At 44.0% G+C, this 27,116-nt stretch overlaps 1 protein-coding gene across 2 annotated transcripts in view; it reads left to right on the plus strand.

Moving 5' to 3' along the window:
- The window catches only part of camkk1a (calcium/calmodulin-dependent protein kinase kinase 1, alpha a), a 68,141-nt gene extending 41,107 nt beyond the window's left edge, over positions 1-27,034 (plus strand). The window contains exons 5-17 of one of the 2 annotated variants that reach the window (XM_061055917.1): positions 1,928-1,979; positions 3,060-3,193; positions 7,646-7,682; positions 8,027-8,048; positions 10,401-10,489; positions 12,175-12,374; positions 15,629-15,682; positions 16,720-16,793; positions 19,332-19,419; positions 21,163-21,291; positions 21,852-21,955; positions 22,962-23,009; positions 23,335-27,034. In XM_061055917.1, the coding sequence (XP_060911900.1) occupies positions 1,928-1,979; positions 3,060-3,193; positions 7,646-7,682; positions 8,027-8,048; positions 10,401-10,489; positions 12,175-12,374; positions 15,629-15,682; positions 16,720-16,793; positions 19,332-19,419; positions 21,163-21,291; positions 21,852-21,955; positions 22,962-23,009; positions 23,335-23,407 (1,104 nt within the window). In that variant the 3' untranslated portion in view covers positions 23,408-27,034. The remainder of the gene's footprint in view (positions 1-1,927; positions 1,980-3,059; positions 3,194-7,645; positions 7,683-8,026; positions 8,049-10,400; positions 10,490-12,174; positions 12,375-15,628; positions 15,683-16,719; positions 16,794-19,331; positions 19,420-21,162; positions 21,292-21,851; positions 21,956-22,961; positions 23,010-23,334) is intronic. The other variant, XM_061055918.1, reaches the window with a different exon arrangement.
- Positions 27,035-27,116: the final 82 nt, after the last annotated feature.

The following is a 27,116-nucleotide window of genomic DNA, read 5'->3' on the forward strand; positions in this document are numbered from 1 at the left end:
TTGACTGAATGAGAGATAGTTCTGAAAAAAGGAATCAGAGGAGGAGATGAGTAATGGATACATGGATGGCTGATTCCATTTCCTGGCAGTCTGAGTCGGTTTCAGACTAAATGGATTGGATTCTTGTACGGGGAGCAGCTGCAGCCCGAGCCCACGTACAGTATGCACAAATATCATGGCACCCACAAAGAAACCACACATAGGAAGGAAACTCTCGGGACAACAGAGGCTTATGTTGTGTAGTTTCATAATGCGTCCATGCATTTTTGCTTTTCATTAGCAGTTTAGATTCTAACGTGTTCTGGATATGATGCGAGGGATGATGCCTGATGATCTTTGTCTCGTATTATAGTACTCGAAATCAGTCCTGGTCTCAAGACCGGTCTGGAGACCACTTTCTGGAGGTCTCGTCTCGGAATCTACAGCATTTTGACTTGTTCTTGTCTCGGTCCTGGACTGGGCAGACTCCGGATTTTAAATCAAGTTTCCACTGACCGGCTACTTTCATCATTAGAAGGAAAACACCTCTTTCTAAAAGAAGGCATAACCTTAATTCATTCATAGTTAGATTTTTATCTCCTGGTAACGGTCACAACCTTCCCGTTGTTACGGTCTAAGTGAATGACACGCCCCCTAAACACAAGATGAGGATTTTTCATTGATATTTATGGTCTTGGTCTCGTCCTGCCTTGGCCTTGACTCGGTCTCGATCCCTAAATGTCTTGGCCATATTTGTCATCATTTGAACCATTGTCAGGTATTATTTCTTGTCTTAGCATTGTGACTATTGTCATGGTGAAAACACAGTAAACATTGTGAGTGTGTCTGATATGCATTGAATGTTATTCTACTTGCCTAAACTCAAACTAAAACTCAATATCTAGATTTTTATCTAGTGAAGATTAAGCTGGAGTCCAACATCAGCTGTTTTCTTTGTTATCTTAATTCAATCAGGACAGACTTAATTATGACTGAACCATTATTTTATGTTTGATGAAAGAGAAAATGTGCAAGGCCTTTGGAGTTTCTCTTTATGTGGACAAGTGGAGGGATGGTAACACAGAAGATGAGAAAGGCACCACGGGTGGTCTTCCTCTTTATTACCTGAGGCGAGCAGGTATCATGCAGCACCACCATGACTTCCCACCTGTGGGGCTGAGGCGGCAAAAGGTGTGTGTGGCATGACTGTGAAACTCAACATGAAGAAGAATGCATCCATCCTGCTGCCATGAGGGACGCTGACGATGAGAAGGAGATATTGTTTGGAGCATGGAGACTGTGACAGACGGCCTGGATGATTACAAGAGAATGTGTTTAAATGAGCCGGTTGTTTTCTGCCGGTGAGGCCGATAGCAGGAAGGAATGGAGAGGACGTTTCCTCCTTTTGTGTGCGGAATCAGACATAGGCTTCTACTAACACTGCCAAAGTCAACATAATGTGACAATGTGAACACAAGGGCAGCTGTGGCTGCAACCTTGAAGGGTTTGGGGTTCTCATCCCCAGCTCCTGCGGCCACATGTCCAACGTGTCCTTGGGCAAGACACTTACCCCCAAGTTGCTTCCTCTGCTTCGTCAGCGGCATATGAATGGATGAGTTAATACTGATGAAGTCTTTACTCAGCAGCCTCTACCATCAGTGTGTGAATGTGTAGGTGTGACCTCCGGTGAAAAAGCACTTTGAATAGTCAGAAGACTAGAAGAGAAATATACAAGCTCAAGTCCATTTACCATAAAGGTGAACGTGCGTTCGGTGTGGCCAAAACATCAGTTTGTTTTGGTTTAATGCTAGAGCTCAAGGCGACATCTACTGGAACAAAAAGTTGCACATTTTTCCTTTAACTGAAAGTTCCTTTTATTGATATAAGTTCTTGTAACTGTAGTTGTCTTTTCTCTGTGTGTAATGAAAACACATTTCCACTTTCCTAGGCCATGAAGGTGGTGTCCAAGAAGAAGCTGATGAAGCAGTGTGGTTTTCCACGTAAGTCCTTTCTTTCCCAAAAGTTGGTCATGAAGTTGTTTTCAGTGGGTTGTGAATGTGTGCCTGGAAATAAATGTGTCAAAACGTCTAAGAAGTGCTTTTTAAAACCGTTTGTTTTGTTCCATCTGTTTGTTCTGTCACGTGTTTTGTACTAACTGAGGTCCAAACTCCTACATTTTTCATTAAAGGTCACATATCCTCCTCCTCTTCAACCAGTTTAAATAAGTCTCAGAGCTCCTCAAAACATGTGTGTGAAGTGTCTTGTTCTAAATCCACTCTGATCCTGTATTTGATCATGTCTATAAACCCCTCTATTTCAGCCCTGCTCAGAACAGGCTGTTTCTATGTCTGTACCTTTAAATATAAATGAGCTGTGTCTGACCACGCCCCCTCTCTGGAAGGGCTTGGGTGGCTCGGGCTTTCTCGCTCCATGTCCTATTGTTTACGGTGAGAAGGCAGACTCAGAGGGCAGAACAAACACCTAGCTGTGGGAGTGTCACCCACCTGTGGGAGGGGTTACTGCCCTTTGTGATGTCATGAAGGGAAAATCTCCAAACGGCCTGTTTGAGCACACATTTTCTGAAAAGTGGAGCAGGCAAAAGACGGAGAGGGTGGACTTTTCTCATCACAATTTCTCATGAAGGAGTTGGTGTTTGGTCCTGAGGTCAGAAAAAGCTGAAAACCACTGCATTAAATAATCAATCAGTAAGATTGTAGAAAATCTGCCACGGAGAAACTATTGTTGGAAGAGACTTATTTGGCCGTGTACTCACAAAACTCACTGTGTGTATGAGTGCTTACCAAGGCTGTTAACTAGAGTAACATAATCTCAGCCACAAACACTGCCATGATGGTGTTTCATGTTTGAATGCCAGAAAAATACAGAATTTGTCAGATACAAGATTAAGTTAAATCACTCGTCACAGGTTTCAGCTTTAGTGCAAATAAGTAAAAAAGAAATAAACAGGAAAACCCTCCCTATCCTGGAGTTGTTACCTTGTCCGCCACTTGATGTATCAACACTGTGTTAAAACTGAACTTGTTTGGTAACATGGCATTAATATGTGTTTGCGTCTGCAGGTCGCCCACCACCGAGAGGACCCAAAGCAGCACAGGGAGAGCAGCCGAAGATCCTCGGACCCCTGGAGAGGGTTTATCAAGAGATCGCGATCCTTAAGAAATTGGACCATGTCAACATTGTTAAGCTGGTGGAGGTGAGAGTAACACAAAGAGTCAATGTGCTGCCTTTCATTGAGTAGTGACTAGTTAGTGCATTTGTCCTGTTGCTGTCAAAGAAGGTAGGGTAGTGTTTTTTTATTGAGTTGCTTATTTGATTTAGGGCTTTTCTTAGGGGTAGGGGTGAGGGGGGGTCACCAAAAGGTTGGAAACAACTGATCTAGACTATGTACTTTACAACATATTAAAATAAGGCATGACAAACGATACCAATATTTGCCCTTGGGTCCATGTTCCTACCTCCTTGTACAAAACTTAAAGGGTCTTTTAAAAGCGTCTCCTTTTGCACGTGTTGAAGTCGCTGCACATTAATGCAGATTGCACGCTTGAATAACAAGCACAGAAAACAAACATCCAACGCTCTATACACCAATCGCAAATATTAGCCTTTGCTAATCCTTAACATGGTAAACATTGTACCTGCTAAACGTGTTAGCATTTGCATGGTCTGCATGGTTAACACGATAGTTTGCTCTTGTGCCTGGAGCAGCCTCACAGAGCTGCTAGCATGGCTTCAGCCTCTTTGTCCTGGTACATGACTTTCATGCACAGTCTGCAGTGAACACTGTTCTACACTTGAATTTCTTTTGTTTGGAGAGCGGCAGGGTGACCATCTGTCCTGGTTTGACTGGGACCTTCTTGTTCTCAAGCTCCGTGTCCCGAGTCCCCACAATTATCTATAAAACACTAATATGTCCCGGTTCTGAACAGCCCCTGTCCCAGAGTTAACCAACCAAAACAATACACCATTCTTACAGTACTGATTTGTTTGTATGTCACTCAATGTCCTATCCAAGGCTGCTGCTTTTTTAACCAATAGAGAAACATCACTAATGCACCTTGAGTAACGACTCAATACTGATTTGTCTGTTCATGTGTCAATCTGTCTCAGGGTTGTGGTTGTTGCTTTGCTAGAATAGCTTATCATACCAACAGAAGCTGATATGTAATGACAGGCAAGCTAGCTGTCATGCCGTTTTCCAAAGATGCTCCAGGCAATTACATCTTCTTTTGAAACATACCAGGCGATGAACACGCTGCTTTTTGTACACACTGCAAGTGTCCATTTTCAGTCGCCAACGGTGGAAATGCCGACATACAAAGCCGTATTAAACACACACAAACCGTGTATACAGGACGGAAATAGCACCCATTTGATTTGCTTCAGTGAGGCAAACGCCGGTGACAAAGAGGTGCTCAGGAGGAGGGCGTCTCTACCCACGGCCGTGTGTGACCTGTGCAGGTCAGGGATCTGATTATAGTAAACTGAATATGTTCTATTACACCAGTGGCGATTGTAGAGTCCATTGGGGCCCAAGACAAAAATCAATTGGGGGGACTTCCAACCAGTGTTCAGCAGGGCAATGAGAGTGAGTGCTGTCAGATGGGGCCCCCTTTGGGAGGTTTCCTACTGTCATTGCAAAATTTGCACATTATGGGTGGCTGCATTATGGGTTTAAATTTTGTCTGGCCTCTGGGGTAACCTGGTCTGGGGCCCAAAGCAGTTTCCTGTCTTGCCTGTTGACAATCAGAGCCTATGTATTACACCAATGCAATCCTTTGTGTTACATAATTACATTTTTCAAATAAGGTTTTGGTTCCTCTTGGGAGACACCATGTTGTTGTTCCATGCTGTTCCATCCAAAAACAGTCGTACCATGAGCTCGTACATGTAGGTTTGTGTTCAAATTACAGTGTTCTATTTGGAGGTCTGAAAATATGGTCACCCTGCCTTTAGGGTTAAATGAAAAACAGTTTCTTGCAGCAGGAAATTGTCTCTTCATAGCTCTGATTAAAGCATGTGGACTTTCACCACAGGTTTATTAACCTTTGTGGTCAGGATTAGACTTCATCGCTCCATCTCATGATGGCCTTTCCCTCTGTGCGCCCTGGCTCATGCTTTGTCCATTCTTCATATCCGTTTGTGTCTGACACAAAAGGTGGATAACACCCGTCAGTACACGTGAAAATAAGATGGGTTTAACCTTCGAGACATCTGTCATCACACTTCTATCACTGGACATTTATGATGTTAAGGTTATATTCTCGAGAGAAAGAAATCGAAGCTTCCTGTGAATGGATTCTTCTTCACAGCAGGCGGCGCTCTCAAACTGCGTAGGGGACGTTTAAAGAAGGATAGGCTGTCGCTCTCCGCAGAGGCGGTTGTTTGTGAAAAATGAGAGCCCATTTGAAGACGTGACACAAGATGCCCGCCGCTCCCTCGCAATGCCATCAGAGTGTTTTTCAATCTCGACCAGATGGCGGGGGCACTGATGTCATTGTCGGGCGTTAAGCTCGGGGAGGCAGTCAGAAGGAAAGGAAAGCTGTCTGGCTTTCTGAAGCACGATGTGCCAAAAAATATAAAAGAGTTTTTGAGTAAAATGCTTTGTACTTTGTGCAGAAACTCTCATCCCTTTACCTCCTTTGTCCGCCCTCAGATCCCCTCTCATAATGGAGATGTGTGGGTGACAGGAGAGAAGCCTGCCTCTCTCTGTTCGTCCGTTTAAACAGGCGCCGCTTTCTTCCCAACCGGTCCCTGTGAGGCTGCAGCCCAGTCCTTCCAATTAAGAATGGACTTTTTTCTCCTGGATTGGAACCATTAAGGCAGACGCAGAGTGGAACAGATTAAAACTGATGAGAGTGTTGTGGTCATTTGTCACAGATGGTGGGGGAGAGACAGTGAAACCAGGTCCATATTAGCCCGGGCGTGCAGCTGATATCAGAGTGGACACTTTAACTTCCCAAGCTCAATTAACGTGCTCTTCAACATAAGTGAAGACTCCTTTCGAACATGTCTTTGTCTGAGCTTTAGCAGACAACTGCAGAGGAAAGTATGAAGCTAGTACTGGATTTATCTTTGCATACAAAGTCAGCTCAGTTATTCTTTATATTATTCTGATTGTACGCAGAAATAAAAAGGAACAGTTTTGATTTTGAGACAGTGTGAGCATACATCAACTTATTTACTGTGGCAAGTATTTTAAAGGTCACATGTTGTCCTGTAGTTCTCCAAATCGGTCTTGATCTCGAGACCACTTTTTGGAGGTCTCGGCCTCGTTTCAGAATTGAAAGTATTTTTACTCTCCCTTGTATCGGTCTCAGTCTGAGCGGATACCAGATTTTATATCAAGACCACCACTGATCGGCTAGTTTTCCATAGCTTATCATAGTAAAACGCCTCTTTCTAAAAGAACATATTACTTTAAATCATTTGTAGTTTGATTTTTCCCTCCTGGTTACGGCCGCAACCTTCCCGGTGTTACAGTCTTTGTGAGTGACACGCCCCCTGCACTCAAGATGCTGATCTTTCCCTGATATTTATGGTCTTGGTCTTGTCTCAATCTCTCCCTGCCTTGGTCCTGGTCTTGACTCGATCTTGATCCCTTAATGTCTCGGTCTTGCTTGGTCTCGGTTAAAGTGGTCTTGACTACAACACATGCAGCTTAATGAGAACTAAAGCATTGTTATGTCTGCCTTGTTCACCTTTCCATTTGGTGTTTACAGTGTTAAGAATAATTTGCCCTTACTGTGTGTGGAAACGGCTTTTAGTTGCTCGGCTCAGAGTGATTAGAAGAGGTTCAGTTCAATTAGGCATCTCTCAGAACACCAGCAGTATGTAGCAGTAGTATGGACTGAAAGATATTGTTGACTCACGTTCGAAAGTAAAAAAAAAAATGTATCACTATTGATGTAACAAAAAAAGAGGTCGTATGTTTTTTACAGCATTGTGGATGAAATGTGCCACCACATTATCCACAATGTGGCATGACCGCTAACAGTTTGGTCTGAGATGGAGGTAGAAGAACTGTAGCCTTAAAACTGCTTGGCTGAACCGGGCCGACCATCGGGGGGGTCTGGGCTTGTCAGCGCTGTCCGAGCGAGTCGGCGTGTTTGGACGTTGTGGAAGAAACGCAACAAACGACAAGTCAAGAGGGTACGCACAGAGGTCTGCTATTACGACAGCATTACCTCAGACATTTTTTTCATGTCGAGGCAATAACAAACGCAAAACGCTGCCAATTGTATACCCTCCAGTAGTGTTGTAGTCAAGACCACACTAACCGAGACCAGAGTGCATGGAGACCAAAACAATAAATATCACTGAAATCCTTAAAGTCTATCAAACATCACCTCCTCCCTCAATGTCCTCACTCTTTAGATTGTCTAGTCTTCATAGGAACATAAAATCAAAAGCTAAAAGGTTGTGTTCGAGACGTTCTAAAGCATCAGGGACTCTTTTATTAGTCCTGCTTAGTTCTTTAAAAAGGAAGAAAGGATTCAGCGTGAATGCATCCTGTCCGCTCTTTACACCCCTCACATAAGAAGTAATGTTAGTTTTGATAGTTTGCACACCTACCTGCACTTGAATACAGGACCTTGAGGTTTGAAACGGCTTGTCTGCTTTAATGATGGTTATGTAAATGTTGCAGGTGCTGGATGATCCTGCAGAGGACAACCTCCACATGGGTATGCACATCTTTCACTCTGTTGTCGCCCCCTGTGACACACATGACAGGGACGAGTGTCCATATGGCTTCTTCATAATTCAGACCATCTCTTGAATAATCACTTCAGGGCTCACACATTATGCAGAGATGTTCCATCAGCGGTGCCAGGTCACATACTGCAGACGCCTGTTAGTGTGAAATGTCAGTCTTTATGTGCTTAATGTGACACTTGAAGCTAATTGAATGATCTTTTAAAGGAATAATGTGATGCTAGCAGTGGGTCAGAGCCCGCTGCATGAATAGATGTATAACATGCTCGGTCTTATGTTTCCTTTTCTCCCTCTTCTTTCTTCTTTCTGGCAGTTTTTGAGCTGATGCGTAAAGGGTGAGTAGAGAACATTCTCTTTTTTAAATAATTAAAAAGCTCACCCCCTCCTGTTCCTCTAACTTCACCTCCGCTTTTCATCCTCCTCTCCCTTTTCACCCTCCTCTCCTCCTTCCTCATCCTCCTCTCCTTCTCCTTCATCCTCCTCTCCTTCTTCACCCTCCTCTCCTTCCTCATCCTCCTCTCCTTCTTCACCCTCCTCTCCCTTTTCACCCTCCTCTCCTCCTTCTTCATCCTCCTCTCCTCCTTCCTCATCCTCCTCTCCTTCTCCTTCACCCTCCTCTCCTTCCTCATCCTCCTCTCTTTCTTCACCCTCCTCTCCCTTTTCACCCTCCTCTCCTCCTTCCTCTTCATCCTCTCCTCCTTCCTCATCCTCCTCTCCTTCTCCTTCACCCTCCTCTCCTTCTCCTTCACCCTCCTCTCCTTCTTCACCCTCCTCTCCTTCCTCATCCCCATCTCCTCCTTCATCATCCTCCTCTCCTCCTTCTTCATCCTCCTCTCCTCCTTCTTCATCCTCCTCTCCTCTCCTCCTTCTCCATCCTCCTCTCCTTCTCCTTCATCCTCCTCTCCTTCTTCACCCTCCTCTCCTTCCTCATCCTCCTCTCCTTCTTCACCCTCCTCTCCTCTCCTTCTTCACCCTCCTCTCCTCCTCTCTCCTCTACTTCTTCATCCTCCTTTCCTCCTCCTTTATCCTCCTCTCCTCCTTCTTCATCCTCCTCCCCCCTCTCTCCTCTCCTTCTTCATCCTCCTCCTTCATCCTCTCCTTCTTCCTCCTCATCTCCTCCATCCGCACCATCCTGTCTTTCTTCATCCTCCTCTCCTCTCCTTCATCCTCCTCATCCTCCCCTCCTCCCCTCCTCCTCTCCTCCCCTCCTCCTCTCCTTCCTCCTCCTCTCCTTCATCACTCCGAGCTGACACCATGCTGCTGTTTATTTCATCACAGGCTTCAAAGGAGTTTATAATGTTCTCAGGTTTCCATCGTTATCGGCGGTGGCAGTCGGCCGTGTAAACGTTTCACGTCTTGATGCACGAGCTGTTCCTTCCTACACCGCTCAAAAATCTGCGATGATCTAATGATCGGGGACCTTTAGTTATTATTATTATAGGAGTCTGGAGGAGGGAGGGGGCAGCTGGTATCATTACACAAATGTGCTTTAATAAGTCATGTTCTCCTTTTTAATAAGAATGTTGGCTCTATTTGTACGCTTTTTTAAAGAATGAGAGGGAACTTTTGCTCTCTTGTTGCCCCTGAGAGAGAGATGATAGACGGAGACGCTGATTAATACAGAGCAGCTGCCTGATTTGGATTCTTCTCACTCATCATAAAACTCCACAGCTGCTTACTGATTCTACTTATACAACTACTAATGCTGCCTCAGGACAGGTTCTACTAGTGGTGCACGATCTGAGATTCATAGTCAATCAATCAAGATGGGACAATATGCAGGAAGTCCACACTTCCTTGCCGCTGAGGTGGAGGTCGGAGCAGGCCGTGCATGAATGAGGATGGCGGTGGTTGTGGGGGCGACACAGTCTGATGGTGGTGGCTGGGTGCAGTGCCCCATCACTTCGCTGAAGGTTGGGGGAGCTCCGTCTATACTCGAGAGCCTGGCTTCTGCTGCCGGGACGAGGCCTCCTGAGCTTCTAACACACTGACACAGTATTTTCTTTTAATGCTTTTCATGGTAACGTTAGGATACTGCAGTATCACAGCAGTACAGGTTAAAAACAAGGAGAAAAGGACCAACCATCAAAAAATGAAGGTTTTTTAGAAGCGCAATGGCTGTGAGTGAGTAAAGTATGACAATCACCTAATGCTACATGACATCGTGCTGTCATGGTTACAGAGAAGTCGCAAAGTGCTGTCCCATTGGTATTTAACCATAGCAGCCTCGTGCACAAAATCACTTTCCAGGTGACGTCGATTAAGTCCGTAAGGGCTCAGGGTTTGGGGAGGAAATCGAGATTTAGCCCAACACACTGATGATCACTTAGACTATATCTCAATCTTTGAATGAGAGTCCTGTCTGACTTACAGGTCTTTTGAAATAGTGAGAAAATGATTTATTTGCGTGCCTTGGACTACAAGAGACACCAAACTGGGTCTGGTGCGGATGGGTTTGAGGTCTACACGGGAAAGACAAAGTCTCAGTCACAGATTTTGATCAGGATGTTACAGTCTGTTTACATACGTTTCTGCATTTGGAATACACATTTTTGTGCTAATAAAACAACTGATCCATATAATCTGAAGATTTGTCCACCCCACACTCTCTCTCACACACTCTCTCTCTCTCTCTCTCTCTCTGTTTGTCTCTCTGTTTCTGCCTCACTGACTGCATGGGTTTCCAGCCCGGTGATGGAAGTGCCCACAGACAGTCCTCTGTCGGAGGAGCAGGCCAGGTTGTACTTCAGAGACGTCATCCTTGGCATAGAGTACTGTGAGTATCTCATGCGGAACGAGGCCTGTCTCTGAGGCTGTGAAACATACCTGTGAAGTGTTTCACTGAAATGTAGTTTTCAAGCTTTTTGTGCTCCACACATTCCCCGAGGAGAACGCTACATACAGTTATTACATTGATCTGTTTCTAAAGTTATCGATCCGTATCATGTCCCCTCTGATGCTCAAAGTGTAGAAGTCTTCTAACATCATACTCTCCCCCTGCTCTTTAAAACAAGCGATGATTGTGTTTCCTTTTTTTTTTAAAAGAACAAAGTGTTCTTGACCGTCTTTTTTTCCGCCCCTCGAGGTCTGGCTGCAGACGTGTGTCGTCCCCTTCATCAGTATCGAGCCTCCCTACGCTGAAATGGTTTCCTCGAGCCGTGTCCTCATTTACTGTACCAGATCCATTTCACTGAGCTATGAGCCTAATGATTAGAGATCAATGCTGCCTCTCTGAGCTCCGTCTTCCAGATAATGCCGCAGAGACTCACAGGAACGGATGCACAAGCTGACACGTTTAGCTCAACAGTTGTGTTTTTATTACACCGTTCAACAAAATAAGATTTTAAAGCAGTTTACCCATTTCACTGTTTTTGATTAAGTGCTTAGCTACTGTGGAGAGTCAGCTATATTTTCTGCTACTTTAATTATGGATGACCCATTTGAAAAATAAATCCAGTAGACTTCCTCATGTGTTTTCATATGAGGTATAGAGACACAGAATTGTGCTTAAATTAAAAACTATAAGACTTCAAAGGGTTAAATTGATTCTTCCTTCTCCTCAAAGACAATCAAACGCTGTTTCCAACAACATTGGCCTCGATTATTTCACACGTTATTGCTATTCCGCTGTGATGAATTGCGTGCTGTTGCTGTGGTCGAAGGAAATTTCCAACGTGTCATGCAGCTGTCAATCAATATTGACTGTAAAGTAGTCAGTCGAAGCCTCAGATTGCTTTTTGCACATAAAATTGACCAAGACGGGTAAAGAGGTAAAAGCAGCATACAGTTACCAGGATGCATTGCACCATTGAGGGGGGTCCCCGTTGTAGAGGCTAATGCTTTAAAGTGATCCTTAGCATAACAAGAATGTCATATGAGAATGAAACTACGTATATAAAAATGCAGAATGGTTTAAGTTGTTAATCAAGGAGTGTTGTCTACTATAATTCAGTGGCCATTGGCTGCGTGCAGCTGTTACATCCTCCCTCCGGTCACAGTTAAACACAATGGCTCAAGAACAGGAAGACCAGAAAACACATGGGACACCGCACGTTTTTTTAAGGTATGAACCCTGAGATTTATTTTTAAGTAAAATTCCACCCCTTGCCAAAAAAAAACAAAAGATGGGAAGGTGCCAAGCCAACCTCGCTATAGGTCATCGCTCCCCCTAAAACAACTGGAGAAGAAAAAAATCACCTGGAGAAACAAAAAGACAGAAAATAGGTCCAGCGGTGATCTCTAGCCCAAACTAAAATAAGAACAACAATATGGACATGAAAAACAAAAACCGAGATAGGGAAAAGTAAAAATGGGGAACAAAAGCTTCTCACCACGTCGCTGCCCAAGGTGTTAAGTTTTACTTTGTGTATCCCTCTGCCTCAGGAGTTCTGAACATATTTAATTATCACCACAGTAACAGATTATGGCGGGCGATTGTTTATTCCTCTGTCTTGTCCTCAGTGCACTACCAGAAGATTGTCCACAGGGACATCAAACCTTCGAACTTGTTACTGGGGGACGATGGTCATGTGAAAATAGCGGACTTCGGGGTCAGCAACCAGTTTGAGGGCAACGATGCGCTGCTGTCCGGCACTGCTGGCACTCCTGCTTTCATGGCACCAGAGACGCTGTCAGACACACGGAAGAGCTTCAGTGGGAAGGTAAGTGAACTCTTTATTTATATTGAAAAATGTAAAAGCTAAGCTTCATCTCTGCCTCTGGTTAAAGCAGCTGCTGTAAGCCTTAATCCCATGAGTTTAAAGGAGCAATCAGTAAGATGTGTAGTGAGTGAAATGATAAAGTGAGCTTACTATATGATCAGACATTAAGGAAACATGTTATGTTGAAGTGCTGGCTTCTCTGACAACAATGCAGCAGTCAGTATGTCCTCCTTCTAACTTTAGATTCTGGTCCTGAATGATCTGGATTTGTTTGGACCAGAGAAGGTAGGCGGTTTTAAGACACCACTACACGACCGTTTTGGACGCCCCTCGGTTTGTCAGATATGAGAGCAGTTATCAGGTCAACAGGTGTTGCAGTGATGGAAGCGGGCAAGAGAAGTGGTTCAGATAGAAGTGATTGTACCCGACCTAAAAAGCCTCTGCATGTTTCTAATAAGCTCCACGAGCAGAAACGTGCTCAAACTAGGATCAATATTGGAGATGCTTTTGAAAAATGGAGAGAGGTTAGAACACAGAAAGGTTTACAGACCGATGCAGAGCTGGATAAACACTGAAGCTTCAGTGTTCACCACATGGCAACCTGCGTGAGCATCTACTCTAGAGAGGAGGGGGGGGAGACAGCTCTCTACAATGTTTAGAATTTGGACTGCAGTGCCCATTTTAAACACCAGGTGACAGAGTTACATACTGCTCCTTTAACTGAGAACCATTAGAAACAAAGATGAGTTTGATTATCGGTCTTTGTTTTTGTGTGTGAGCTGGTTCTTATGATTTATTAATCCAGCTGAGAACAGCACCTTCACTAAAGTCAGATAATGGTCTTTTGGTTTTAAAAAGCTGATATTGATTTTGTGAATGTTTCCATCATCATTAAGCTCTTCTTGGTTGTACAGTTAAATAATGATCAGTCATGTTTGTCGAGCAGAACGCCACTCCTCATAACGATCAGACTGGCGACCTCCTGCCTCCACATTTGACGTACTTCCTCCGTTATTCTTGCATAATTAAACATCTTTTGAGGCGTGTGAATCAGCTCTGACTAATAATTGATTTTCAAACAACAAACAACCAAAGGCGTTCCTGTTTGAGCCCTTAGTCTTAACCCTGACATCGCCTCTAATATCACATATTATCGGTGGGTTGTGTAACTGTTCCTCCATTGGTTTTCACCGATTGGAATAATCAACATAAAGACATTGTGTGACTTGAAAAAGGAGAGTCAGAGAGTGTTATTGTATTGCATACAGAGAGGATGTGAGAGGCGTTCAAGTGCCCCATCCTGCTGTTTCCTTGAGCTTTCAAAAGACACATGCAGTCATATATCAGCTCCTTTTTCTCTCATTAGTCTGCTCCATCCTGTTCAATCCCTGAAGAGTTCTTTATTCATCAACATGTGTGATGAGGGTGGAAATCAGTAGCGGAGTGGGAAGAGAATAAGAACAAAAAGTTTGTTTATGTACTTAGTGTGCACTCTGTTTCAAACATGCACTCTTCGCTTAGTGTTGAATATGGCAGTCGATTTACCAGATAGTCGATCGCAGTGATACTCAACCCGAGGCTCTCGAGCCACATGTGGCTCATTTGGGACTAGTTGTGGCTTTTTTAGCTCCTACTTAGAAAAACAAAAATCCAAAGTAATTATTTAAAAAAGGGAAACATTGTCAGCAAAAATTATTCTTTGCAAGTCACAGTGTTTCCAACACATATTTTGGGAAAGAAAGAGGTTTTTTGAACAATTTTTTGGTCAATGTGGCTCTGAAGTCTAACAAGGCTGAGTACCACTGGTCTAGCGGTTATGTTGCACACTGTACTACAGCCTCCTTATGCAAAATAATTAAGTCAAGGCTCAAAACATAGAGACCGAAATGCATACTTGGACGCCACACAGATTTAGATTCCCGCCCAAAGTAATCAAGAACAAATAAGAAACCAAAGAAATAAAAAAGGGGGCTGGAGACCCCAAAAAAGAACACAAGATGCGAAGGTGCCCAGCCAACCACGTAATGGGCCGTCACTCTTGGCATCTCCACAACAAAAAAAAAGTTAACCTGAAGAAACGAAAAGACTGAAAATAGGACTACAGGTGATCTCCAGCTCAAACTTAAAGAACAAAAACCAGCAATCTAAACCTGCCTGAGGAAAAACAGAAACCGAGATAGGGAAAAATAAAAATGGGGAATAAAAGCTCCTCTCCACCGGGGGCGCTGGTAATGTTGTGGTTAGTGCGTGCAACCCATGTACAGACCTCTGGCTCCTTTCCTGCATGTCATTCCCCGCTCTTCAGCTCTCCCTGATTTCCGTCTCTATCGTCTGTCAGACCTCAAAAAATAAAAAAACCCAAAAGCTCCTCATCGCATCGCTGCCCAGAGTGTGTCCCCCCCTGTCTCTCCTACCTGGATCCTCTGAATCCCCCTCCTTCTCTCTGAGCACAGTGTGCACTCAGGTGTGCAGCAGGTAGAGGGAGAGGTGGCCGTGCATTAAAAAGAAACAGCAACAGGAAGCAAAACAATCCCAGTTTAGCTCATCCTACCGGTGAAGCAACGTGGAAGTAAATGATCTTCAGTATGTTTTGTATTTGAAAAGAGAGAATTATCCAAGTATGATCACCAGCTTCCTCCGCACAGAAACGCTCGGTAAAAAGGATTTCAGTCTATTCTGTGAGCACATCAGAGCTCGCACTCTTTCAGGTCTACTTCAGGAAACGTGTTGAGTTGGTGTAATTTTGTAAAGAGTGTTTTTTACTTTGTCCACATCTGATCAGTACTGAAATATTTAATGTCAGGCACTCGTATGTCACTTAAACCCCCTCAGTGCTCAGCCTCAGTGGTACCTCAGGCCATTAGTACTCGTTAGTCATCCAGCATTGTGCCCGAAAACAAACGTGTGTGGCTCTGAGATGGCTTTCGGAGGTTCAGAGGGCAGCTTCCATCATTTCATATCTATCAGGGAGTAGAAATGGATTTCTAGGAGAGTCGGGCTGAGAGGAAACAAAGAGCCTGATGGACAGCTGCAGTGTCTCCACTATCTGATCACACATGTCCATCTGCGAGGTATTAGACGGTACGCATCCCCAGAATAAGAACCTCGTATGTGTCATAAATCACCCTAAGGCAGTCGGCACCGATTAAGGTCACAGTGTTTGTTTGTGTAAAGTAGGTGTTTGGATCACAGCAGTGTGTTTTTTCAAATGTCTGTTTGGCTTCATGTCACCTTTAATGTCCCTTTATTTAAAGGCACTGGACGTGTGGGCCATGGGAGTTACTCTCTACTGCTTCGTCTTTGGGAAGGTGAGTCAGCACATCCTCTCAGTCTTTTTTTTTTTCAGCTTCAGGTTCACTGCAGGTAACACGGACGGCTGAAAGGAAAGTGTTCATTTCAAAGACAGCCACGCTTGTTAACAGCACACAGTGACATTTAGGTAGGAACATAGTCGATCACCAACCTTCTTTTCTTTGTTACAGCCAGTGTGAGGGAAGCAAAGGAAAAGATTAGCATGCTGCCAGTTTGTAGTTAGACTACAGAAATCCCTCACAAAGGAGAGAAACCTGGTTTGGTTGACTCAAGTTACTTAAAGGTGACATATTCTCCTCCTCTTCAACCAGTTTAAATAAGTCTCAGAGCTCCTCAAAACATGTTTGTGAAGTGTCTTGTTCTAAATCCACTCTGATCCTGTATTTGATCATGTCTATAAACCCCTCTATTTCAGCCCTGGTCAGAACAGGCTGTTTCTGTGTCTGTACCTTTAAATATAAATGAGCTGTGTCTGACCATGCCCCCTCTCTGGAAGGGCTTGGGTGTCTCGGGTTTTCTTGCTCCATGTTCTATTGTTTACGGTGAGAAGGCAGACTCAGAGGGCAGAACAAACACTTAGCTGTGGGAGTGTCACCCACCTGGGGGAGGGGTTACTGCCCTTTGTGATGTCATGAAGGGAAAATCTCCAAACGGCCTGTTTGAGCACACATTTTCTGAAAAGTGGAGCAGGAAAAAGATGGAGAGGATGGACTTTTCTCATCATTGGGAGATTTATAGACAGACTAGAGACACATATTAGAGGTAGAGATACATGTTGAAGTGGATTTTGTATGTGACCTTTAAAAAGATGGTCAAACTGGGGGCGCTTGTTTAGCTCAGTGTTTAGATCAGAAGCCCTACATAAGGCATGTGGCATAAAGCAAAAATTACCACAAAAATAAAATAAGATGTGCTTGTGAAATGCTGAATTCTCCTGTTCTTATTTTTATTTGGCTGTCTCCAGGAAAACAGAATTTGTGAACTCTACAATTCACTGTTCTCTCTCTCTGTTTTTCCTCTGCTCCTCCTGCAGTGCCCGTTTATTGATGAGTACATACTGGCTTTGCACAATAAGATAAGGACCAAGCTTGTGGATTTCCCAGAAACGTAAGTCTGACTCCTGCCTCCTCCCTCCTCCTCCTCCTCCTACACTCTATTAAACGAGACAGCAGTGATGCTCCAGGCTCATACTTTTCCTTAGCAGCTGTCATAATTTCCTCGATATTTAATTTCTATTCATCTCTGTCTTTGTCTCAAAATCGTTTTCTTCTTTTTGCAGTCGCCATTTGCAGCTGCAGATATAAATGAGTAGCTTTGTGTGCTGCAGCTTTTAGGAGCACTCAGTAGATGTAGATGACAAAAACGGCTCCTCCTTACCTTCACGCTCTCATCCAGGTCTACGCTCTCTCTCACCCTCTACGCTCTGCAAATGAAAGGCATCTGATCCAACCTTCACAACAGGGCCCTAAGACGCTAGCTAGACTCTTCTCCTCTGTCGCCCCCTGCTGGTGGAATAAACCACCAAACTCCTTTGGTTCTACAGAGTCTCTTTGCACCTTCAAGAAAAAGCTAAAGACCTTAATGATGATAATGATGACAATGATATTTAGGATGGTTTTGATGCTGATTAAAACTCTCAAGAACAGCTGTCGATGTTGTTGTTGATGATATATATTAAAAATGTGCACTTCCTGTCAGCACCTATGTGTCCACTCAGACTTAAAGCTGTTTGTTTGCACTTCCTGACATTGTTTCCTCCTCTCTAGATCTTTGCTTGTGTTGTTCTAACTCTCTGATGTTCGTTGCTTTAGATAAAAGCATCTGATCAATGAATTGTAGAGTTCTGTATGTCGCCTTTAAGGGATCAAAATAAGTAACAAAACAGAAAACGAGTGCACCAGTTGCCTGGACACATGCGAGCCCTTTCTAAAGAGAAACGTAAAGGTCTTTTATTTTGGTAAATAACAGGAAACTACAGTGATAGAACGATCAGCCATCAAGGGGTAGCAGTGGGGATAGCCTGCAGGAACACACCGGTGGTGGAGTGTAAATACACACAGAGGTATTATTGTGAGCGTGTCGGAGTCAGGACTGGGTGTTTAAAATGATAAGTGTCTTCACACAGTGGTGTGGAGAGGGTCCGTGTCTGTGCAAAGAGCGCGTTCATTAAACGCAGCAGAATATCACAGCAGGTAATGGAATCATCTCCACGCTGAACCCATCAGAGACAGTTAGCTCACCTTGTTGTCAGCTGTGATTGGCCCATTATACCGTAACGCTTCCATCATCACTGGGAGAAATGGCTGAGCCGACATGAACTTCAAGTACGAAGAAATCTACTACCTCTACTATGCATTATCACTTTTAAGAGAAACGAATGCTTACAAATCTCAACACATTGTTGTAATTCCAGGATGGATGAGTGTATCACAACTTGATTTAAACTCACAGGCTTCAGATCTACAGATCTGCAGCTCCAAAATAAAAGGAGCAAGAATAATGGTAATCCAGTAATCCAGTTAATTCTCTGCACAGCGCTGCTTATCTCACCGCTCTCTCCGTTTGGTTGTCTCTCTGTCTCTTCATCCATGTTTACCCTGTTGCATCTAATGCAGTGAACTCTTTTCAGTGTTTATTCATTACTTTGAGCATGGTTGAAAATGTTCACTGCTTTAAGCGTAACATTCAAACCACTGATGTTTTCCTTTTAGCTAATCTGTACAACTTCTCTGCAAGCTTGCTCATTAATTTCAATGCACTCTCAAGCACAACGTGTACTGTCGAGGTCTTACATCTCCCTCTATATGAGGATACATGAGGGGCATACAGTGGCTGAGTGGTTAGGGCGCGGGCCCACTGTCCACTGGCTGTAGTCCTCGAAGCGGGCAGCCCGGGTTCAAATCTGACCTGTGGCTGACATGTCATTCCCCACTCTCTCTCACTCTCTCTCTCTCTCTCCCTCTCCCTGATTTCAGACTACACCCACAGGTTTATCTCTACAGTAAATGCATAAAAAACCTCAAATAAATATGAGGATACATTAGATTTAAACTGTCATTTTGAATTAGAAATAGTAGAAGTACCCCTTTAGTGCACAAGAAGCCCTGTTTAGAAAATCTGCCCGAAGTTGCACCTCATGTCATTCATTCTCTTTATCGACGTCTGCATCAAGAAGAACATAGACACCTAAATAATCTGTGTCATCATCGTGTCTGTCATCCGTCCCCCCACTCAGTAGAGCAAACACTCTGCGTGTATTCTGGCTGATAGTAAGTGACAGGCGTTCTCTCAGAGGTGAGAAAAGAAGATCTTCTGTTAATTCTATCTGACAGCACAAACAATCCCATAATGGATAACTGCAGAGGGGGAGATAATGAATTATTCCAGCTGTCCTTTTCTTTCTTCTGTGGCCGTCAAAGTCATCGAAATGAAAGAATCTGAGAATGTCGTTTTATTTGAAGGTTTAAGAAATGTAAAGTTGAGGTCGACACAGCTTCTTTTTAACTGTTCACATGCTTGTAGGAAATCAGATTTTATACAAATGTCATCACAATCAACAGCTGTAGTGTCCTTTTTCTCATTATGAACCACATGCACTAACAAGCGGAGCTCCTAATCACACAATGATCTTGTGTTTCTTTTCAGGCCTAATGCCAGTGAGGAGCTGCGGACTCTGATCTTACGGATGCTCGACAAGAACCCGGACAACCGGATCACCATCCCTGAGATCAAGGTACCAAAGAGGACTGACAAAGTGTAAAGAGGGGAACACAGTGTTAGTCACTGATTGGTCAGGGAGAAAGATGGCTGATTGTAACGAGGCTCTCATTGTTCATGTTCAGACACAACACTCACGACTGTGCTTTTGTCTGCTGTGATTGGCTGAGAGGACCGTGTGACCTCACTGTGTGGTGTGGTACAGCAGGGAACATTAGTCGTGCTGTGCTGCTGCAGGGCGTGATGAGACCTGTCTGAGTCTAAAGAAGAGGGTCCAGAAGCAGCCCGGGTGACACATGCCGCTCCTCACTCCCCACCGTGTTTCCATGACACAATCTGATAATGTGTCAGTGAGTCATGCTCTCACCAGAGACTCTGTTTGTGTTGCTGGAACAGGAGATAATTAGGCCTGCATGCATCATGCACGTATGTGTGCACAAACACACAGACTCACACTCTCACAAACACAGATTTTATAAGACATGAAAACAAGTTTACGTCTGTGCATGGATTGGTTCAACAGAGCTCGGGTTTGGCTGTTAGCTTGTTCAGCTGTGTGACTGGTGTTGGAAGGAAAGAGGGGTGAAAGGTCACATGTTATCCTCCTTTTTCAACCAGTTTAAAAAAGCTTCCCAAAACATGTTTGTGAAGTTTCTTGTTAGAAAAACAAATGTGCCATGTAACGGTTTATCAGGAGGCTTAAAACCCGCCTCAGCTGCAGGTTAACAGTCAGCCTAACCTGTCGTTAGGCTGACTGAAAGTTAGACTGAGACAGCATTTCCAGCATGGAGACCGCCATCCATGGGACTTAATAGGGTTAATGATGTCTTGTCGTAAAAACGATTTAGTCCTGGAGGTCAGAGGTTCACATATAGCAGCGGGGAGTGGTCGTGGGATATTCAACACATTACAGTCAATCAATCTTATAAAAAAAGATTCAAACCAACAGTGAATTAATCTTTCTTATAAGTGATAACATGTCAGTAAGCTTCGAGACTGAGTGACTTTCTCAAATACAATATATATATATATATAAATACAGTCACTGCAGGAGCATTTCATCCGAGAAGAGCTTTGTCAAACTTTCGCTCTGAGCACACGAGCAGAGCTTCGAGGTCTGCCTTAAGCAGAGATTGTAGTATCCCTAAACGTGGCTCTCCGCTTTGGCACAATCTTCTTTCACTTTTAAAGCCATTAAAGAATAGAATAATCTCCCAACTAGTCTGAAACTTTTCACAAACTTCCGCACTTTCTCCCACAAAGTCAACAAATGGATAAGCAGTTTTTAGTCTTTTATAATCCCCCTTTTTGTTTTTTTCAGTCGGTATGAAACAGCTGAAGCCGAGATCCACAGACGGGCTGGGAAAGTGGGAGGCTGACTGACATGCTGTTGCTTTTGTTCTTTTCAATAGTGGACAACAACAAACAAACAAATGTTTTATTCGATCCAACTTTAACTTGAAATCAAAGTGAGCAGGAGTGTAGTTACTTTGAGGCTGGCTGGTCCCTCTGAGAGATTTTCTGTCCTGACTTTAAACACGATACATCAAAACAGAAAGCTGCCTGGAAGACACGTGTTTGTGATTATGATGTAAAATATGTACGTTTGTCAGAGGTCGGATATATCAAATATGAATACAAAAAAGAGACTCCTGAGTTTAAATCACCAGCACTGTGGATTATAGTTACAGTATAGACAGGTTGTCATGTTCTCACACTGTCAGATCTCTTGATCATGCGTGTCTCTTTGTGCGTTTAGATGGACCAGTGGGTGACCCAGGGGGGCACGGACCCCCTGCCTCTGGAGGACGAGCACTGCTCTGTGGTGGAGGTGACGGAGGAGGACATCCAGAACTCGGTCAAGTTTGTCCCCAGCCTCTCTGCAGTGGTGAGACGCCCCGCCTGATCCTGCACACCTTTCCTTTTAACACATCCCAATTAACGTGTAACTGTGCGCAGCCACACGTGCCACTTTGCCTGCCTTGCCTCCTCCCATTAATGACTTTGCAAATTACTATAAACCAGCCACATGCTGCAACCTAAAGGCCGAATAAAGATAGCGAATCGTGCAGGAAAAGGAACAAAAAAGAAGAATTTCACTGACTGTGAAATTGAGGTGGTTGTTACTGAGGTGGAGGCCAGACAACACATTTTATTTGGTGCTCTGTAAACGGGGATCTGAGGCCAGCGTCTCCAAAGCAGCTGATCGGCCTCGGCCTCTAAGGGGCACCAGTCTTATAGACAGCATATCTTCTTCCCAGCCAAACTGTCGTCTCTCCATTAGTGCATGTCCATAGGATCCTGTTTGTGCACGTGTGTGTGTAGCATGACTCACTCAACAGAGTAAAAGTGACTTTGCCCTCAAGGGATTAATCAAGTTTTGTGTACTAATCATCTTAAGACCGTCTGCATGTCTCTGTAACCGCTGTGTGTTTGTGAATGTTGCAGATCTTGGTCAGAGCCATGCTGAGGAAGCGCTCCTTCAGTAACCCCTTTGAATGTCCCAGCAGGAGGGAGGAGAGGTCTATGTCTGCGCCCGGCAGCCTGCTCATGTAAGCACTCATCATTATTCAGTCTGTGGCGCACACAGTCCAGTGGTCGGATCCTCAATACTACTAACAAATACATAAACAAACCCTGCAGGCGTGTTCTTCTTATTGCAGGGATTGCTGTAGATTCTGACATAACTATATCTGTACCTCACACCTGTCTCCTCTCTGTGTATCAGGTTAACCAGCAGCTGCTGCTGCCGCTTTGGGTTGCCATAGCACCATATTTCATTATTTCATTGTATGCTGTGGAGCTTACAGCTTTTATAAGTGTTTCTTTGTGTGTTGCTTTCAGCCTTCAGAGAGACACGGAGTGATAGAGATCCATCAGCGCCTCAAGCTGACCTTGGATTTTTTGTAACACTGATTGAAAGCATCAAAGGCGGAAATGGCCAATCGTCTTATCCCTTCATTCAACATACACAGTGCAATCCGGGGAGTAGCTATAGCTGGTCCCTGCGATCCATGGGGGGCCCTCGGGGACACTAATCTGTGTTAAATGTCCTACAGAGTTTGTAATGAGGAAGGACTACTGCAGCGCTGAGCATGTAATCTCCCATTGTCAGGGGTTTTAATAGATGATTCCTCCTCGTTCTAGGCCGAGGTTCCCCCCCCCGTTACACTCCATGCAGCCACAGAGCTGCTATCTGAGGTGAAGGTGTTTTCAGAGGATGGGTAGGGAGTGTGAAACAATACTGCCCCCTGCTGGAAAATATAAGCACCAAAGGCCCTTTATATCAAAGCTCCTAAAATATTCGATTCACATGGTCGGAAATAGCAATAAAAAGAACATTTTATGAACTGTCTCAAGTTGTTCAAACTGCCATGGTCCCATTGGTCAATCAGTGCAATTGACAGCTCCACACTGCCCCTTGTGTCGAGGAAGGGGAGTGCATAGAGGGGAGGTCATCTCCACCAACGAGCATGTCTTTGACCCCCCCCCCCCGAGGTGACCTTTCCCCTCTCACCTGTGACCTTTCCCTCTTCTCTTCCTTTCACTGTGCTGCAGGGATGCATGGCCTTTCCGGCCCTCTTTAAAACTTCACCCCTCACTCAGGTAACACAATACAGTCTGGCTCACAATTCCTCTGACATCTACCAGCCGCTGCGCCCATCATCATCTTTGAACCCTCAGCTCTCGCTTATACCTTCCAATAGAAACAACCAAGCAGCCCCCCCCCCCCCCCCCCTCCTCCTCTCCCAGCTATCATATCAGAGTGTTCTGCCGTCATTGAAAGCTGCATCTGTGTTGTTTTGAACATTCATCATGTCACCAAATAACAAGAAGAACATAATGCATTAAAAGAGAGAGTGTGGACCTCAGCAGTGTATTCAGATAGACTCAGTTCCCCGTCTTTTATCTCCGTATTTTGTTCTTTCAGAAAGAGCAGCACAGGAGACGGACCACGAGAAGGAGAGCTGGAGGACCTGCATGAAGACGAGCCCTCCTCCTGAGTCTCTATCTTCGACTTCATCCACTTTACGCCCCTGTGCTTGGACCACTGTGTGCTAACCCCCACTCATCCAAAGCGCCACATGATGGCATATCACTCTTTACGCCGACGACACTCAAGTTTCCACATCCAGTATAATGCTTGTGTTTACATTCAGAGCTGTAAACTAGGGCTTGGTTTTGTTTCTGCTTCCTTTTCACCTCAGAATATTCAGTCTCCCTCATTTTTCTCTCCCAGTGTGGAGTCTCTTTGGGCACCAATTTCGATAACAAATCTTGCTTGTTTAACCGCTCGACAACTAACTGTTGTGACTGGCATCAGTGAATGGATAAGACGATGGACTCTCTGCTGGATTTCTGGATTTCTGGATCTTTGGATCTGGAACTGGAACAGTTCACATTGTTGTTGTGGGAGTAAAGACAAGAACTTGTCAGCTGCCGTTACACTGCATTGTGGGAAAACTGTCTAACTCTTTTTTTTGTTTTTTTTCATCCATCTGCATGATGAAAAGTGAGGCCTCATCATCAGACTGTCCCAGCCTGCTGAAAGCAAAAGAAACCCACTTCAGTGACCATCACGTACTTCTGCATGTTAATGACTCTACAGTGTCTCTTCAGCGGTCTGCAGGGCTTTTTATTTCTCCTCAATTATATTTAAAATTGTACATAGATGTCTCTGACGACGTGTCTTACATGTTCTGTCCTCGTGTCTGTGCCAGTTGAAGTTTAATTTGGTTGCTGGGTGATAAAGATTGAAGTCCTTCCTGTGCTGCCTTCACTGTCCTCGAGTCTGACGAGGAGAGGAAGTCATCTGTCCAAGGGCGATCGCACAGAAAAGGACAGTTGTGAGGAGTCATTTTACGCCTTTTCTCCTCTTCTGTTATGTGTTGTTTCTCTTATTCCTGTTATCTAACGCTCTCTCTGTCCTTTAACGTCACACCCTATCCGTTGGTTTGATGTGAAGTTGTTGTGACAGAAATGGGGGGATTTGAAAGAGTGTGTTTTCAGTGAACAGACAATGAACTGCTCTTAATGCCTCTACTTTATAGGAGCCCCCTTCCAAAGTCATATAATGTAATATTTATTTGATGCAGAGCTTTCTAAAGACATGAAACATCTCATTTTACAAGATTAAAAATCTTACAGAAGAAAAGGAATGTACTCGTATTAAGTGACCCAGAGTCAGGGACATTGTTTATTCCACTTTATTGGTCACATTCTCCTCTTCAATCAGTTTTAAAAAGTCTCAGAGCTCCCCAAAACATGTCTGTGAAGTTTCTTGTTCTAAATCCACTCTGATCCTGTATTTGATCATGTCTATAAACCCCTCTATTTCAGCCCTGCTCAGAACAGGCTGTTTCTGTGTCTGTACCTTTAAATGTAAATGAGCTGTGGTCTCGGGTGGCTCTGGCTTTCTCGGTCCATGTCCTATTGTTTACGGTGAGAAGGCAGACTCAGAGGGCAGAACAAACACCTAGCTGTGGGAGTGTCACCCACCTGGGGGAGGGGTTACTGCCCTTTGTGATGTCATGAAGGGAAAATCTCCAAACGGCCTGTTTGAGCACACATTTTCTGAAAAGTGGAGCAGGCAAAAGACGGAGAGGATGGACTTTTCTCATCATACATACACATATTAGTGTAAGAGAAACATGGTGATGTTTATTTTGCATCATGTGACCTTTATTGGATTTGTATTCCTTTAATTATTATGGAAGATGTTTTTTCATGAAGTTTTATTTATTGAATTCAAAATAGATTTAAATGAAATTGTGACCTTTCTAAGATATCACTTGTTGAATGAGATGTTTCACTATCTGGTAATTTATGTTGAGATTAAGGGGGCGGATTGAAGCTGTTTTTAGGAGTCAAAGGTAGGGCCCACGTATATCACATTTAATGCTTCCACCCATCCCTCTCCATTTTTGTGCTTTCCCTTCTTTTGTATTTGTAACTCTGTCACCTGGTGTTTAAAATGGGTACTGCAGTCCAGATTCTAAACATTATAGAGAGCTGTCTCCCCCCCGCCCCTCCTCTCTAGAGTCGATGCTCACACAGGTTGCCATGTGGTGGAGCTTTAGTCAGCTCTGCATCGGTCTGTAAACCTTTCTGTGTTCTAACCTCTCTCCATTTTTCAAAAGCATCTCCAATATTGATCCTAGTTTGAGCACGTTTCTGCTCGTGGAGCTTATTAGAAACATGCAGAGGCTTTTTAGGTCGGGTACAATCACTTCTATCTGAACCACTTCTCTTGCCCGCTTCCATCACTGCAACACCTGTTGGTTTGACCTGATAACTGCTCTCATATCTGGCAAACCGAGGGGCGTCCAAAACGGCCGTGTGGGGGTGCCTTAAAACCGCCTACCTTCTCTGGTCCAAACAAATCCAGAGCATTCAGGACCAGAATCTAAAGTTAGAAGGAGGACATACTGGCTGCTGCATTGTTGTCAGAGAAGCCAGCACTTCAACATAGCATGTTTCCTTAATGTTTGATCATACAGTAAGGTCACTTTATCATTTCACTCACTTCACATCTCACTGATTGGACCTTTAAGTTCCAACTAGTTCTACTTTTAGATCTAAACTAGCTGTGAGATCGCAAATGTTCGGATTATCGGTGAATGAAAAAAATTAGATTTTATTGTTTATGATCCTGCTCCTTGTTTTGCATTCCAGGTTTTTCACTTTAAAAAAGAGGCTGAATCTGTGGGTTGTTCTGCTTCTGCAGACTCAAATCAATGAGCACATTTCTGCCTCCACAGCAGCTCTGCCTCACAAATGTTTATATAACTCCATTTTGATTCTGTCCTCCTCGTCCTCTTCCTCTTCCTCCTCCTCGCCCCCCTCCTCCTCCTCTTCCTCCTCCTCCTCCTCCTCCTCTGTTTGGCTGACTGAGTGCTCTGATCAATTGAACTGCAGTGAAAAGGAGCATTTCAATGTCATGATTAGACGTGAGCTGCCAACAGCAACACTTCTACATCCACTTCAGATCCGGCCTCCGTGTGGCGGATTAGAAACAGAGAGTGCATTTCCCCCGATTAGCGCTGCCCTCGGTATCCTCCAGTGAAGGATGCTAAGTGAAGCGTGGAGAGTGGAGAGGGGGCTGAATGGGAAAGCGTTTCACATGTTGCTGTTGAGCCTCTGTATTTAGGGAGTTTATGTTCACAGAGGTCTGGAGATGAAAAATCTTTATATCGTTTTACTCTATAGTCCAGAAAACAACTGTTTGACGAGGATAAGGGAACACCTTCATGTCTAATTGTCTGACATGTTGTATTTAATAAGGAGGGTTTTGATACCTGTATCTGCTTCCATTCCTCTCTCTGCAGAGACTGATGTGACAGAATGCATTCATGTGCACGGTAACCTTCAGTGAAGGGCTGTTTGAACCAAAAAGTATGAAATGATGTGATTTCTTTGATTTGCGTCGAATGGTTTAATACTTTATTTGTTGTTTTCTATATATGTTAAGTCGTTGTGTATCCTGCTTTAAAGTCGTGTCTTTGTACAGACATCTGTCATGTCAGAGCGACATATTTTAATGTGTTGTTTTACTTTTTGTTGCTTCTGCTGAAATATTTGCACTTTTTCCACCTACAGAAACATATTAAAGTTATCGTGATGTCATGAAACACTACTGGTACCTGTCAGCTGTTAGCGATGTACAGTTTATGATCAAGGACAGAACTGAGTGGCTCACCTGTATAAAGCACA

The sequence above is a fragment of the Labrus mixtus genome, chromosome 14 (genome assembly GCF_963584025.1).
Source record: "Labrus mixtus chromosome 14, fLabMix1.1, whole genome shotgun sequence".
In the NCBI taxonomy this organism is placed as follows: domain Eukaryota; kingdom Metazoa; phylum Chordata; class Actinopteri; order Labriformes; family Labridae; genus Labrus; species Labrus mixtus.